This window comes from Spea bombifrons, chromosome 6, assembly GCF_027358695.1.
Source record: "Spea bombifrons isolate aSpeBom1 chromosome 6, aSpeBom1.2.pri, whole genome shotgun sequence".
Classification (NCBI taxonomy): Eukaryota; Metazoa; Chordata; class Amphibia; order Anura; family Pelobatidae; genus Spea; species Spea bombifrons.
The window spans coordinates 43,166,249-43,182,514 of record NC_071092.1 but is presented as its reverse complement, the minus strand read 5'-3'; the positions used below and the strand labels follow the sequence as shown (position 1 = coordinate 43,182,514).

The 16,266-nt window shown below is 38.5% G+C and overlaps 1 protein-coding gene across 2 annotated transcripts in view; it reads right to left on the bottom strand.

Moving 5' to 3' along the window:
* Window positions 1-16,266, bottom strand: part of RNF220 (ring finger protein 220) — a 117,959-nt gene that overhangs the window by 25,644 nt on the left and 76,049 nt on the right. For both annotated transcript variants that reach the window (XM_053468593.1, XM_053468592.1), the window contains exons 4-5: window positions 15,860-15,989; window positions 3,925-3,970 (exon numbers count right to left, since the gene is read on the bottom strand). In XM_053468593.1, the coding sequence (XP_053324568.1) occupies window positions 3,925-3,970; window positions 15,860-15,989 (176 nt within the window). The remainder of the gene's footprint in view (window positions 1-3,924; window positions 3,971-15,859; window positions 15,990-16,266) is intronic.

Sequence of the window (16,266 nt, the reverse complement as noted above, 5' to 3'; positions counted from 1 at the left end):
TTACATATACAATACAATGCAGTCAATTCACTAATGGGAGAGTTGTGTTTCAGCTCACTATATATTATGTTATTTTTTTTTTTATTTTTTTTAATATTCTTTATTATTTTTACGACATATAGAAACATATAGGCATATATATTCCATAGCAATACAGCAATTTTGGTAAAAAAATATTATGTTATTTTTTTAAAGGTTCAGCTGGAGGAAGAGCTTGGTTGGCCCTGCATAATGTATGGTTGAATATATGAGCCCTTCTAGGGGTGGCCTATTATAATAAATAGTGGAAACCACAACCACAACTCTCCTTCAAGCTCTGTTGACAACTCTCCGTTTAGTGAGTAAACCCCAACTGGCTTTACATTGAAACTTAACCCCTTAATGACAAAGCCCGTACATGTACGGGCTCAAAACGCATTGTTTTCAATGGGTTTAGGGACCGCCCATTGTCCTTAAGGGGTTAACTATTCCATTTTATGGGAAATTCCATTTCTTATTTGATGGAGAAACACCAAGTTTTATGGATGCAGATAGGTCCACATAGAGCCATCTCAACTAATAAGAGGTAACCTCTTGTTAGAAACGCTAAAACCACGTAGAACAAGCTTTTCCACGTCTAAACATCTAGTTTTGTTTATTTGTTTCATACGTATTACACATGTTTTAGAAAAAGTTTGTCTTGGAAGGTAATTTCAGTGTTTATTCGTGTGCCTCTGTATTGTGTCGTATTCCAAATATTGGTTTTTGACACCACTGTGTAAACCTTTGGAATAATATTTTAAAAAAACCCTCTCTACATTATAAATGTTACCTCTGACTGTTTAATATCTAACAATTTGATATGAAGGGTTCCTTGTTACATTCAAATTAATAATGTATTAGCCTCCAAAAATGTACATTTAAAAATTGGACAAATTAAGGGAAAGTGAATTTTACCGTCTGATCGGGCAATGCCTTACTCTGCACTTGCCATGTCAGTTTTAACAAAGCGGAGATGTTCTGCGGCTTGTGCTGAAATGCAACGATAAAAGAGACAGCCTTTTCAAACCATTAAAAGACAGGCTTTGGCTTCTGATAGCACAGCCGTACAAACACATTTTTTCCCCCTAAAACCATCCATCATAGCTCCTGTCAGCAGAACAAATAACCGTGTTTTTATACATCTATCCGGCGTGTTTTTATTTCAGCACAAAGCGTTTCCTGTTTGAAGCTTTTGGCTTTAACTCTCCTATCTAAATAGGTACTTATCACTTAACATAGAGGGGGTGTAGTGACATATTATGTGCCCGCCTGCCCTCCCCGAGTGCTGTTGGAAGCATATAAAGTGATACTAATAGCTGTTATCGTTTGAGAAACGTAACCTGCAAGTCATAAATGATCCCTGATGCCCAGATGGGTAATTTTCTTTTCTTATATGTATTTATTTTGCTGTCCGTATGCATCTATCAAGTCGTCTCCCACCTTAAGAGCACAGGAATCATAAACAGAGCTTTGTCTAGAATGAGAATGTTTAGTCAGGGCCAAGAATGGATTTGTTATTTTTTATTCTATTTCCAAAGGCACACAGCTGTTTTAGGATTGGGTATATGCGCCCTCTTTGGATGGTTAGGCCCCCCCCCGGTGTCCCGCTGCCCAGGTTGTTCATTGACCGTCGGCACCATACACCCGATCTGCCGCTGGACGCGCGCTAAGCGAGCATTAAAACGGAGAATGCGACCTCACTTAAAGTGCCAGGGCCGCTCCATCGTTGCCATTCCGGTCCTAAGTATTGCTATCTGCCTTTTCTAGTACTATAGGTAACACTTAAAGGAGATGTTTGTCTGCTTCAGCTGTTTGAGATGCTGGAAGCCTCGAGGATCAGGTCAATGAAATATTATTGGTAAGCCCTGTTCTTTCTAGACTTTCTATCCCTTTAAAACTGAGCAATATCTCATAATTATTCCACAGAGGAAGGTTATAATGCTAAAGATAAGCGGCTTTTAGGGAAGGGGACCTGACTTTCCACTGTGGTCCACCTCAACATCTTAGACTTCAGCTTAGCATCTTAGACTTCATTGTCATCATTCAACTATTGGTGAGGGAATTCGTGTTAATAAAGCAGCCTCGGAATTTCACGTCCAAAATCTTTAGTTTTATCTTTACTATAGTATATTTTATGTACAGAGTTACTTAATACTTAATTAAAAAAAGATTTCTTGCAACAAAAAGGGCACATGCAGAGGACAATTTAGTTGATTAATCCTGTTATTGTTTCAAAGTAATAACCTCTTAATTAGAGAAGAGGGACAGATGGAGCGGCGGTACGTCGTAGGAGCTGTGGATTCCAATATGGCGAATCTTTAGTAGTGCAGAAGATACAGCTTCAAAGTGTATCGTGTTCAGCTTGAACATGGAAATTTACATTAGAGCTCAGCACTTGTATAAATTAAAAAAAAAAAGAAATTCCTAGAGAAATTATTATTATGGTAAGACAGCTGGAGGCTGCTGTTAAAAGATTGTTAAGCACAGACAGGGAAGATCTCATCTGAATAATAAAACTTGGAAGGTCCTTCAAAGCTTTGTTGGATGGACCAAAGAAAGGCCTTTCACTTCAATCCACGGTCTTTGCTTTACACGAGGTACCCTTGAAGTTAATGCTCTGAGGACTTTATGAAAGAGAGAAGTGCAAAGGAGGATAAACCTGCAAAACACAGCTGGTGCCTTTTCCACGTGGAAAGGCTCTGGGGCCCGATTTAATCCCCGGGTATGAAACAGCTGAGACTGTTTGTTGACTTAAGTGGCCTTTCAACAACCAGGTTTCCTAGCTAAGTCTTCTGTCCCCTGTGAGAGCGATGGGCAGCCAAGCAAAACACATAGCCTAGAGGTCTTCAGCAAAGCCGTAACAAAGTATCTTCTTAGCAACACCATGTTTGGGAACCTAGAACGTTTCTAGATGTCACACTCCGGATCAAGAGAATGGAATGACTGTATGTTACTGGCTGAATGTAATCCCAGACGCCATAAATCCATATTGGTTTCCTGACATGATATTCAGGTAATGTTGTAATGTTTCTTGATCTGTATATAATCTAACATAGCAGAAGATGCTGGTATTAATCTAGGCATTAGAAGATTTAAGTGGGAGACCAGAATAATCTGATTTAAATACCAGATGTATCATGTATCAACTGACAGCAAAGAGAATAAACAATTCTTTAAACAGCCCTTGATAATGCCTTTTTTTTTTTTAGACCAGTGCTGATTTTCTGTGAAATTTCGATAAAAGCAAATTAAACAAACACTTTCATAATCCTTTCTGCCTCTTTGTGTCACTGGATTTGCTTAGTGATATGAATCTAATGTATCACTGTAATGGGAAGAGATTTGTGTGACGGCCAAATTGCCAAGGGGGGGACGGAGTTTTGCTTAACCTCTAAGGTGCCAACAGGGCAGAAAAAGTGGAGCATTATTGGTTCTGATAAGCAGAAGGAAAATTACTTGCATAATGGGAAACCTACCCAAGCAAATTGTTAGCAGTTTACAGCTCCATTTGCAGTTAAAAAGAATATTGCTTGAAAAATTCTGTTTTATGTGCCGTTACATGAACCGAAGCATTATGTATACGGTTTATTCTATTATACGTTTTTTTTTTACAATATTATAAACATATATCTCTCTAAGCTCTACGCATACGTATAATCATAACTAATTATTTCCTTTTCATATCACTTGCTTGATTTGGTGATTCCCATAAGCAGAATAAGATATCATAAACGCTATCATGCTATTCAATTGCTGAACAAAATGTTAACTAAAACACAATTAAAATGCACGTTTGGGGAGGCAAGAATTCCGTTTGCTACCAGTGGGGCAAAAGCTAATCAAAATGCCTTACGCAGAAATACATGGTGATTGTAATACAGAAAACTGATCTCCCATGCTTACCTTTGGCGTGCCCGGGGTCATGATGTCTTTCTGTATGGAATTCTTACTGTCAAAATACAAGAAAATAAGAAAAAAAGATTTAAGTAAATACGAATAAATGATGCAAACCCCCCCCAACAAAAAACTTATAACAACTCTGATACATAATTACAAGTGTTCAATTTCTGTAGGTTAATGTTGTTAATAATTGCTTGTCACCCTATATATCCATATCATTATAAAGATAGCTGTGTGGCTTGGCTCATGAATGGCTCAGCGAGCCACATCCGGGACCTGCGTTAATGGCCTCCCAATCCAATGGCCAGCTTGCCCATCTCTACGCATCAAATTGGTTCAGCTCGCTCCTACATGAGCATGGGTTCCGATCTCATGTCTTCTATTCTTCAATTTTTAGCATGTATGAATCGTAGTAACTCTATGTTGTTGTATAATTACCTTTATTACGTTATAATGTATACACTAATATGTTAAAGCACACGGGGGAAATAATTTCCATTGTACCGAGGTTCCCCGATCTCATCTCTTCTATTCTTTAATTTTAAGCGATGTATGTCTGTTTACGAATCTTAGTTGTGCAACGCTGTTGTAAATTTCTTGTATTCACTAATATGTGTGTTTTTTTTAATACATTAATTAAAAAAACTTTTTAAAGCACGGGGGGGAATAATGCTTTGTGCGCATGAATGTCTTTTGAAAAGTACGTTCGGAGGCTAATTGCTTCCCACGTCAATTCTTACACCTATTAACAGAGGAGAAATTACTACACAAATAAAATATTTCCAAATTTCACAAATGCTTTAAAATATGGGGGAAAAAATGGGGTTCAGTGATATAGCATTTGTCGCTTTGTCTCAGAAATAAATATTTCTGCCGCGAAAAGGAGACAGACAGCTGAACTCAATTCCAGGACTGTGAAAATGATTTGTTGTATCTGCTCGTTGTCCTTTTAATGTTTGTAGTCTGACAATAAACCAGCAGTCTCCCCCCCCCCCGCCTTCCGAGGGTTCCTGGAGCAATACGCCTTAAATTTAATAATGCCATTTCCCCCTTAAGACAGGTTAAATTTGAAACAATTACATATTAAAGCCAACAACCCAAACAGGATTGAGCTATAATTTTTTGGTTATTAAAGTAATCTTTCTGATGTAAATTCTCCTGTTAACATGCTGCAAACAGCACGGGGAAATAAATTATTTTTCCGTGATTCAATTTGTCAGGTCACAAGGCACCTGCAGCCCTAAAGAATCTCGAAATATGTTTAGACAATGGCGGGGATGGTAAGTGCTTTTAGTACGGTGCGGACGTTTGCCCCCTTGCCAGATACGAGCTCGTTGTGGTCTCCTGGATCTGATGGATGGGGAGTTAAAAGGGGGGAGGCTGTGTATTTAATAACAAAATTTGTATTCAAGTCTGCAGTCAGGAGCTGAGGATGAACGATCAGGAGTCTGCAAGTATTAGAAACTCCTCGCTAAACAGATGCTGACAATGGAACAAGACATATCAAATCAGATCTGCCGCGTATTAATATCCACGCCCGCACGCGCACACATACATACTCACACTCCAGCACACACATGCCCCCCCCAACCCTCAGCATGTGCAAAACCCAGAGACATCAATACATTTTTATGAGAGTTTTTAGGAGATGAACACACGAGATGTGACAGAAAAAGTAATGTCACTGTCAGGTTCACTTTGCGGAAGGCACTTTGGTCCCAGATGCTGAACAGTTGTGGCATAGGGGGAAGAAATTGAATTTGGCTTCCCTTAATAATCCTTGATTTGGCAGATGGCGCGGTATTATGAAATGAGAAGAAATAGGAGAGAGTATCTTCTCCTCGGGGTAGGAAAGGTTTATATTTATCTGTCCTCTTCAATAGCAATAGTCCATTTCAAGACTATGGTGCAGGGATGCACAACTCCAGTCCTGGGGGGCCACAAACAGGCCACAAATTTTAGATATCCCAGTTTGAGCACAGACATCTGAATTAAAAATGCATTCAACTAATTGTTTTTTAGGCGGAGATACAGAGAAATCCTGACCTGTTGCCCCGCTGTAGTGCATAAAGCTAAATTTAACAACCATTAAAATGTCATTTCTAAGGGACCCATCCACTGGTTTACTATATAACAAGCAACATTTAATTAGGGGAATTAGTGTTAAGACGCAAGCATTTATGCCCATCATTATATAACGGGACACATTTGTTTTTATATAGATGGGGGAAGTCATAGCCCTGCGCACATTTAGCTTCCTGTTGGGCCACATGGTAACTACACGGAGGCCAGAAAACAACTCAAGAAGTGCTCTAAAGAGAAAAATTTATCTTACTGTGTATAGACAATGTTTTTTACAAATATATTTATATAGATTATACTTCTGATATTCTCCCCCTGTTGACCAGTCCCCCCACTATTCCAGAAGGGGCGTATATTTGCTATTCCAGTGGCAAATTGGGCCCTGCAGTGGGTGGCCACTGGTTGAATATGTGCGGCCCTAATCTTATTGAGTATAATAATGCCAGGGCTGCCTAATCATCCCTAGTCCGGGCCCTGCTTTTCACCGCCTAAAGAATACCTTCCTGGCACCTGAAGGTTCAAACCCTCACGTCTTTCTCATTTCGCAGTCCACGGATATTCAATTGCTTACCTAATGGGACTGATAGACGTGACAAATAAATAATGTTTAATCTTCCAAGTGCCAGAAATTATCCTTAATGCAAAAGAGAGGCGTTTGAGACCTTTCAGAAAGCAAGTTTAATGACTCCAAAAAGGCCCATGAATACTCTAAAATCCCATTTACAAATGAAGATATCCTATTACTTTCAATGAGAAAATGCTCGGCTAAAACTATGGCAATTTCTTAGTGAAAACATTGATAAATCTCCCGGTAGCTTTTAATGTTCCTAGACAGAAGAGCGAAGGTTTGCAACGTCCTCCTTAATCATTCTTCCAGCCCGGGCACTGAAATGATTACCCATTTACATAGTAATAACCCTATACCAGCATATTATTTCAATGCCAGTTCCTTTTCCACGCCCGGATGATACATGTGTTTTAAATTATTATATGTACACAGGAAATTAGTTACCAAGTTTCAAATTCATAGGCCAGGGTGACACTTTTAATTAAGGTGATTTACACCGAATTATCCTTTGAAAATAAAAAACCTTGTTCTGCGTCCTAATAAAATATGATAATTACCACATTTTTTTTTTTAGAATTTACCGTTTGTTTTAATCTGTTTGGGGAATTGATATCTAGTTTATTATAAAAGAAAACCTCCCACTTTAATTCCCCTCTTTTTACCTGTAATTATCAGCTGTACGAAAGAATTATAAATTGAAATCTCCTTTTTTCCCCATTTTTTTTTATATATTTTAAAATATTGTTTTTATTATTAAATACCACCACATACCACCATCACTGTGTCCTTACGCCATTGTTAAAAAAAGGGGGGAATCCCAATTAGCCACCTTTTCCAACATCATATATTCTCCATAATGAAGGCCATGCTAGTTTTAATGAAATCTCAGTAATTCTCAGTGTTTTTTTTGCTAGAAAAATGATCAGTTATATTCTGGGATCAGTCCCAATAGCAAATACATTCTGCTGTGTTCAGATTATTACCTACCTGAATAAACTTTTATTGAAGGGTATGGGAAGATATTTAAAATTTCTCAATATTAACCCATTAAAATATAAAAAAAATATTGCTTAAAGGCAAAATCATTTTAAACCACATAACTAATGCTGACAAGTCCCAAAGTCTTACAAATAACAGGTGTGCCCGATAAATTAAAAAAATAGGTATCAGGTATATGGGCTGGATTCAATGTCAGAGAAAAACTGGAATTGAATTACTATAAATAATTGAATATGTGAATATTTCTTTTGTACCCTATGGAAGAAAATGTATTTAATTACCTATTTATTTACCTAATATGATAAAAATGCTATCAAGGTCATCCTGAGAATACTAAAAATGGGAGATGAGGATAAAATACCATAAAGTGGCCAAAATGACATAAATGACCGGAACTGCTGGACGAGGGACCCCTGGGCCAATGCTGACATTCTACCTCGTGTGACATTGCATGGAAGAAGTGAATGACAGACATCTTGCTCTCCCACTTCCATTGGGTCAAGACGCAAGCAGAGGACCCCTCACGGACCCCTCGGCTGCAAAATGTTGTTTTATTTCATAGCCGCCACATGATATTAAAATAATTTGTTGAGTTAGGGGATAAAATCCTGTTAGTGGCAGATTTGTACAGCTGTTCCTAAACGGCAATTACACTTGTAGAAGGACATCTATCAAGAGCCGCAAATGGCTAGTAGGAGGAATATAAGATTATTCACATCCCACATTGTCTTATTATGTCAGTGTATCAATGTGTCTGAGATCGCTTGACATTCTCCCTGTAAGTGATCTAAACAAATAGTGTTTTAATGTTATCATAAAAGCTTCTCATCTAAAAAGAACCATAAAATAACAGGATTTAACAAATGTATTGTTTTTTTTCCTATCTATTCCTGTACGCGATTGGTTGATATCCAAAATAAAATGTTCATGTTAAGAAATATATCATCCCCAACAGATCAATTTATCTTAAGTGGTCATTCTTAAAATTGTTTTATAAATACAATCACTTTCTCTTGTTGGTATCAAAACGGCCGTTGGATTGAAGATGATTTGATCAGAAAAAATAAAATGGCGGCCAAAAGCAACTGAAAAGAAAAACAAAATGAACAAATAATGCAAGTGTTTAATATGAGGAACTCAACATGAAGCATAGAACCTCTGACATTAAAGGTTACATGATCTCAACATACTAGGGAATGTTTTGGCCAGCCAAGTGTCATGGGAGTTGTAGTTCACAGAAGCTATAGGACCAGATAATGTCTCCCCTACGCCTCCCGCGACTCTCTGCCCGTTGCTCGGAACCCAAACTGATCCCAATAACAAATGAACATTCTAATTTATTTCCCAAAGCATCGTGAAATGTCTTGCAGTCTTCTCTGCCGTGCTGACAGTTCTACGTGAGTATAATATCTTTTACTAAGACCCTGGCCTTGGAAAGTGTCGGTTTAGCGGAAGACGCAACGGGATATAGGAGGTTATCCGACTTGATCTGCCTGGTTTACCGAGGACCTACATAAGGATTAAGTTAAATCATACTGAAAAGCTGTCCAAGCCTTTGCAAACTGAAAGGAGTAATGATGCTTCTCGCACGGAAAATCTCCAAGTCGAGGATGATCCTGGCTCTCTCTCTTTCCTTATCAGGGCAGAAAAAAAGTTCAAAATATCTCTTGATTTGCCTGGAGGAGAGGGAGAGATGACAGCTGTCACCTCGCCTCTCCTTGCTTCAGATTTTCTTCTGAAGGACTCTGTTGTTTTTTTTAAAGGTTTCTTCATATCTATTAATACGAGGTTTGGGTCCGTCTAGAATCTCTTGCATGCTCATTACGTACATACGAGGAAGATGCGTGGCTTCCTTGCCCATCACATTAGCATTTGAATAATATTATTAGTATGCAGAATAAATTCAAAAGTATTGAATTTTGTATTGATTTGTTACACGTTATATTTAAGGCGATCACTGCAGCCCCTGTCATGGTCAAATTTACTTACCTATAGAGTCAAACGCTCAATTTGTTGTTAAAGAATAATTCCATTTGTGGTTCTTTGGCTCCATAGAGCTTAAAAAAATACTTACTTCGGTGTTACCGATTAAAAAATGGATTCCATCCATGAGATCTGTCTGTTATACCTCAGTGATGTGTCCTGTAGATCCTAGCATCTGTTCATTACCTTGAGCTAATGATTAAATGCTATATTGTGAAATGCGTTGGGTAATTTGACGCTTTTTTTCTGTTACAATGGTTGGTCTGACCGTATTAAGTCATAGAACACATTTTACGTAATAATCATCTTATTATCAGCGAGTGACCGCAGACACAGAGACTTCTTCAGATTTTATTAAAAAGGTTTTGCCTGTTATCCCGACTAAGACTTATGGCTGACTTTTGTCGTGAAACGTTCAACCTGTGATGGATCGGGTGAGTTAAAAGCATGAGATTCTTCCTTGTGGGCAATTTTTAAACCTGAATCACCTTCTATAAATATCACCCTATATCCTTTATTATATCATATAATATTGTTTTAAAGGGGTCAATGGCCATTGCATATGGAATGTAAAGATCTCTTGATAAAGCTGGTTGGTTGGGATATCCACAAATATATGAAATTATACAAAACTTGGAGTCATCCCTGCCCTTTCAGCCAGAACAATACCCCAATTTACTTTTATTTCTGGGACTGAACTGATTATTCTTTCATTAATGCCGTCATCTCACACATTCTGTGAACTTCTTTGTTGATAATGTTCACGAGATCTTATCACGAGGGAAGGAGAGCAGTAATGAAAGGAAAGCCAATTTAGATGCACAACATCTAGTTAGACTGAAACAAGCAGTGAAGGAGTTAACAGTCTTGCTTTAGTGTCCACTTTGGCGTGAATTTACGTCCATTTGGGTCACCAGAGTTGAGGCTTGTCACTGCATTCCTTATTAGCTTTTACGTACATTTTTGCCTTAAATTATTGAGGGTATTGCTGGTCGCATCTTAAATATGCTTTTTTTTTTTTTGCTGCAACATCAAGTCCTCCCATTACCCTCAGCAACATCGCACCACGGAGGAGTAAGGACAGGCAGGGTCGCCAGCGGAAATCTAGCGAAATTTATCATGCGCCCAATTACAATGTTAATTGGCAAGCCCCTGAAATCAATTAATTCGCAAATTTTTTCAATTAAAAATTGATATAAATCATAAAGATGTTATTAAGGAAAGGCCAAAGCAGTCAACTTTTTTTTTTTTTTTTGTAGGCATCTGAATTTTCTTGGGAAAAAAAAAAAAATTAAAAATGCAGGACTGGTAGGGTCTAACGCCCTTGAGTGTCTTTGCAAGAGAGGGGGTTGTCATCAGCAGGACTGGGCTGAAGACAGATAAAAAAATATCGACCGGTCGGATGTACTCCCTTCTCTTTTTTATTGATCAGGTGGGAATTTAACTTGCTGTGCATATCCACAGTGTCAGCAAATGCCAAGGGGCATATTAGAAGCAGTCAGCTTGCAGGTGTCACTTTGACATGAAAGGGGAGGGTGGAAACTAGCTGGTATCAGAGAAAGAATGTTTTAAATAATAAAAAATAAGGGAAAAACATAGGGTGAGTGTGTAGGGCAGAAGGGGGGGAAGCATGACACATCGATGGAGATAGTATACAAACAACGAAATGATTTAATGGAAGCTGGTGGGATGGAGACGGCAGTGACAAAGAGAAAAGTGTAAGCTCTTGTTGACAAGGATCTATTTTATGCATTCCAGATGCTGAATATATGTTGGGCCCATTTGGCCGATTTGATCTGTCCTGCTGTAAAGACTCAGACCTTAATTATTATTATTTATTGTTTTATATAGCGCCATCAATATTCCATAGCGATGTACAATGGGTAGACCGGACATAACAAGTAGTATGTAACATAACAAATTGACTTACAGAGCTTACAATCAGTCGTTGGTCTTGTTTTTTCAGGAGCCATATGCCTATCCCATACATGTTTAAATTCCCCCACTGTTTTACTCGCTACCACTTCTGCTTGGAGGTCTAAAATATATATAATATAAAGTAAATGAGGAAAGACAATACTAAAGGCCAGATTTACATAGAAGGGATATGTTACATTAGATACTCAGACAGCAGGTTCTAAGCAACACCGTGCTCCTGGTACTCAATACAACTGCTGATATGTAACTGTTCCCCGAATACTAAAGTATTTCAATTAATTATTTGATTCATAAATAATTTGATTCATAAATATTACATCTGTTTCCTGCGTCGTTCAAGCTGAAAGCTGGAAGTGTTTATCAGGACCATTAAATATTAAACTGCAACATCTTTGTATTAGGGTTTGTTGGGATACAAATATCACACTTCATGCAGCAGAGGCAAAAGGTTACAGAATTTGATGGCAGCACATATCTATCGCTAAACAGCTAACATGGTGTGTATATACACACACGTACAAACACACACTTACCCTTTGAATGTAGGGACTGTAAGAAGTGCTGAAAAAATTGTTGGCGCAATATAAATAAAAGTTAAGAATATAACCACATCGCTATTTCAATAAATAATTCGTGCTACATTACCAAGTGAGTACCACTAGATGGCGCCATCCAGCGGTTAGTCAACTACATCCTAGCAAAATCTATCTTTGAATCTACATTAAAAAGAATTTGCCCCCACGGGGCATTCAAGCTAAATTTCTTGTATAAAACAGATGAATCTTTATCTGACAAATCCTAATTTTTCATCGAGGAAAGAAATAAAAACTATGAAATGTTAAAAACATTTTTAATAAAAATATACAGCACTGATGAGTTTTTTTAACACCACTTTTCCACCAAAATGGTAATAGAACTAATGGTTGTCCACCACTGCTACCCATGTATTTGTAGGGCAATTTTATATAGAGCCCAATATATGTACCCATTACCAAGGTAAAAAAAATCACATTGGGTTTTAAATATGTCTGTCTGATACCTGCCCCTATCCTACCAGGTCCAAAAAGATTGCCAGGGCTTCCCTGCCCAAAAGACTTCTGATTTATAGCCATATCTATCTATCTATCTATCTATCTATCTATCTATCTATCTATCTATCTATCTATCTATCTATCTATCTATTCATCTAATAATTTTTGCTCCATACATTTTATGCTTGAATTACACGTTACAAAGAAGCGAATGGAAGTCAAGTTATGGGAATGGGTTAACCATTTCCCTACCAGGGGACAGAACGTATAGAATGTACAGTGGATACATTGTGTTCCTGGAGCAACAAGAGCTCGAGCCAGGCAGACCTGAACATTTTCTTCCTCCTCGTGCAGAAGATTCACGACCCAGAGGTACGGAGCCAAGAGCTTTCTTGCTGGCTCCATCAGACTCAGGTGCTTCCTTTGCCACTCTCTGAGATGTGAAGGCAGAGCGGAAACGCTGCCAAAAAACTGAGGCAGCACTTTCAGCTCGGCATCTGACATGTGCAGGATAGAGAAAGGAGGCAAAGGCGGGGGGGATAAATAGCGTGCCGGGAGTAAAGGGAAATTAGGGCAGAAGATTTAGGTGTTAAACGAAATGGTCCAAAATGATCTGGCCGCGCTTTTAATCACCGCGAACACAAGAGCTACAAAGAATTAGAGCGATATGGGAAAACCATGAGGTGGATACACAAGGGATGGAATAAAGAAGGCAAGTCTATACAGCACTAAGACAGCCACCTTTGGCTCATAGCCGCAGTCAATTACACTGGCCATTTTCTCGACAAACGATGCAATACAGCAAAAATTCATAGAGGGTCTATCGCGAACCTGAAATCACTTGTTCAATAATTATTGCCTGGTCCCCCCGCGTTCCTTTTTAGGAGGGATGGGGCTTACATGGACCCAAACCCCTCTGGACCTTATTTTCCCGCCACTTTCCCTGTTTTTGTAGGAGCTCTGAATCGCAGCACTCTACAGTCCTAAAAACGATCTATCCTACAACAGTTTCTGGTGGTCGGCTTGAAAATGGCCCACTGAAAATATACTGATTTAAATATATACAATGATATTTGGTGGAAATGACAGTGGGCAAATATATACTAGCCCCAATATTAAGCAGTGTATGTATATATATATATATATATATATATATATAATGTTTATTAAGGAATCACACTATAGCATTGTGATATCAAAAATAATTCCCCGTTGCAATTTAAAAATGTCACCTTTATGGCGACCCGATAATCCGACAATAACCCGTTTTTTAAATCTTGCACATGGGTTAATATACCGGACTGAAACACATTGCAACAATAAAAATCATTATGTATAACCAGTAATTCCTAATATTCAACATCTCATTGCAAATTGATTGTACGTAAACGGACCAGACAAAAAACCATGGGCTTCTGAAACAAAAGTGGACAGATGTGACCCCCGCATCGAGAGATTCAAACAGAAAATTCCTCAACCCCCCCCCCTTTTTAATCAATTTACATTTTTCGCTTACAGTGAAACGCAGAAAATAATACAATTGGTGACATATCCTAAAAGAGAGCAGGGAAAACGTGTTAAGCACTTTGGAATCTCATATATTCACCCGGCCCCTGGCTAAGACATCTCCCTAATGTTACAGTTTAAATATCCTTTTCCATTTTACATGCATTCAAGTCTCATTTGAGAGAAATGAAACGGTATTATTAGAGGGAGATTTTGCACAAATGGCCTGAATTTGACATGTCAGGTTCAATGAGGCTGTTACATATGTAACACCAAGAAGGGCTCAGAGGCGACAATCCTCTTCGGAGAGAAAGTCTCTGATTCTGAAATTAAATTTGCATGAAGTGTACTAAGCGTCCTCACCCCACTTCTCCTAGCGGTGCCGCGTATTTTATAATTTTAATTTTCTCTTTTTTGGAGGAAAAAAGCCCAACATCCTCTACAATCGCAGAAGTCTCTCGTTAGTTTTGATGGTTACAATTTTTCGTTTGGATACCACAATGATTTTGCAATACAAAATTACCATGGACTTCAGATGGTTTGGAGAATTTTTTTTTTTTAAGAATTCTCTTAATTCTATTAATTACTAGAGGTACGCATAATACAGACTGGCCACTAAGACCAGCAACCAAACAAAAGTACAGCCGTTACATGGAGAGCACATCTACACCGTAGCTTCGTTGAATCATGAACCTAGCTGGCGATATTATGTTTGGCCGCTAAAAACGTTTGTTATGGTTACACGCGCACCCCTATGTATGATGGAGGCTTTCTTCTCGTTCTTTGTACAGAATTTCATTTTTCCCCTCGCAGAATATGTTGACGCTGTATAAATAAGTGCTTTAAAGGGTAACGAATATATTAGTCTTTACATGGAATACTTAATCTGTACCTTTGCCGATCTGCACAATGGCCGAGATAGGATTAATAGTAACGTACTAACAAGAAATTGGATGATACAGTGCTTGGGGGCTCTCCAGACTATGCGTAAAAGACACCCGTTTGAGTGTGACTGAGTGCCCTGCCCTTTGCTGTAGATTAGCTTCAATTGCCTCTACGGATGGAATAGATTGAATGTTATCTATCATAGTGCAGCCCGGGTCGTTATTTAATAATTAATAGAGACCTCTTATTCTTCCGTCGGCTCGCTGAGGGGCTGATTGCTGCAAGTCCAGCCGCTTACAGAGAACCTGTCTCCTAGCTCTTTAACTGCGGCGGTTAGTTAAAGAAATAACCCCATTCTTTTTCATTTGTCAGCGGGATCACAATGGTAACTTGTCAGGTTTATGATTTAAGGTTTCCTTCTGTTTCCCATTAAACCCCAGGCTAACACCACCCTCCCTCCTGAGGTCTGCGAGAGGCAGCTACCTTTGCCGTCCCAAGCCACGTCTCCCTCCTTGCCCCTCACTTCCTTGATGGCTTTCTGTCGGCGCTAATTGCTTCTCTTCATTTAAACCGGTGCGCTAATTTGCTGTAGCTCTTTATTAGGTTGGATGAGACCCAAATTACGCCATCAATAACACACTCTCTGTCTGAAACACTCATACTGTCAGAGAGAGGGGATTAAAGAAGGGTCTTTTCACTAAGATCAAACATTTAAGTTACATTTAGAACAGGTATATGGGGTATATGGTGGAGGCTATGTAAAGAAGACCACTTGTCGTTACAATGACATCATCACTAAACATAACTTGAAATAGATGTCATAGATATTGTGTGATGCCACATGTAGTGAAGTTGTATTTAATTTTAATAAAAAAAAAACATCAAATATACAAACATGAATGCTTTACCTATGTAATCATTTGTAATAATAAACACGGGTCTTTACCTTATGTTGAATTGGGTAAGTTTGTCAAGTTCCTGCTCCATATGCTCCTGTAACTCCCCGGGCCGCAGCAGGACCTGACATATTGGACATATTGGGGCTTGGCTGTCAAACAGGGCAACCTTCTTTTTGCCTGAATGGAAAGAAACATACAGAGTTATTATATTATCACCTAGTCACAGCATAACATTTACATGCAAAAGCATTATGGAATGAGCAGAAAGCAGGTTATTGGTGGCTCTTCAGTTTGGTAAGAGTTTTAGTCCAACAACTGAGGTCATTCTAGTAAACACCTAAAGATCCACCTTAATTAGTTTTGTATGGTCCTAGGTGTAACTGAAAAAGTCTTAAATTTGACTGTATTCCATAATTGAATGTTTCCCAATAGTAATCATTCCATCCTTAAAGAC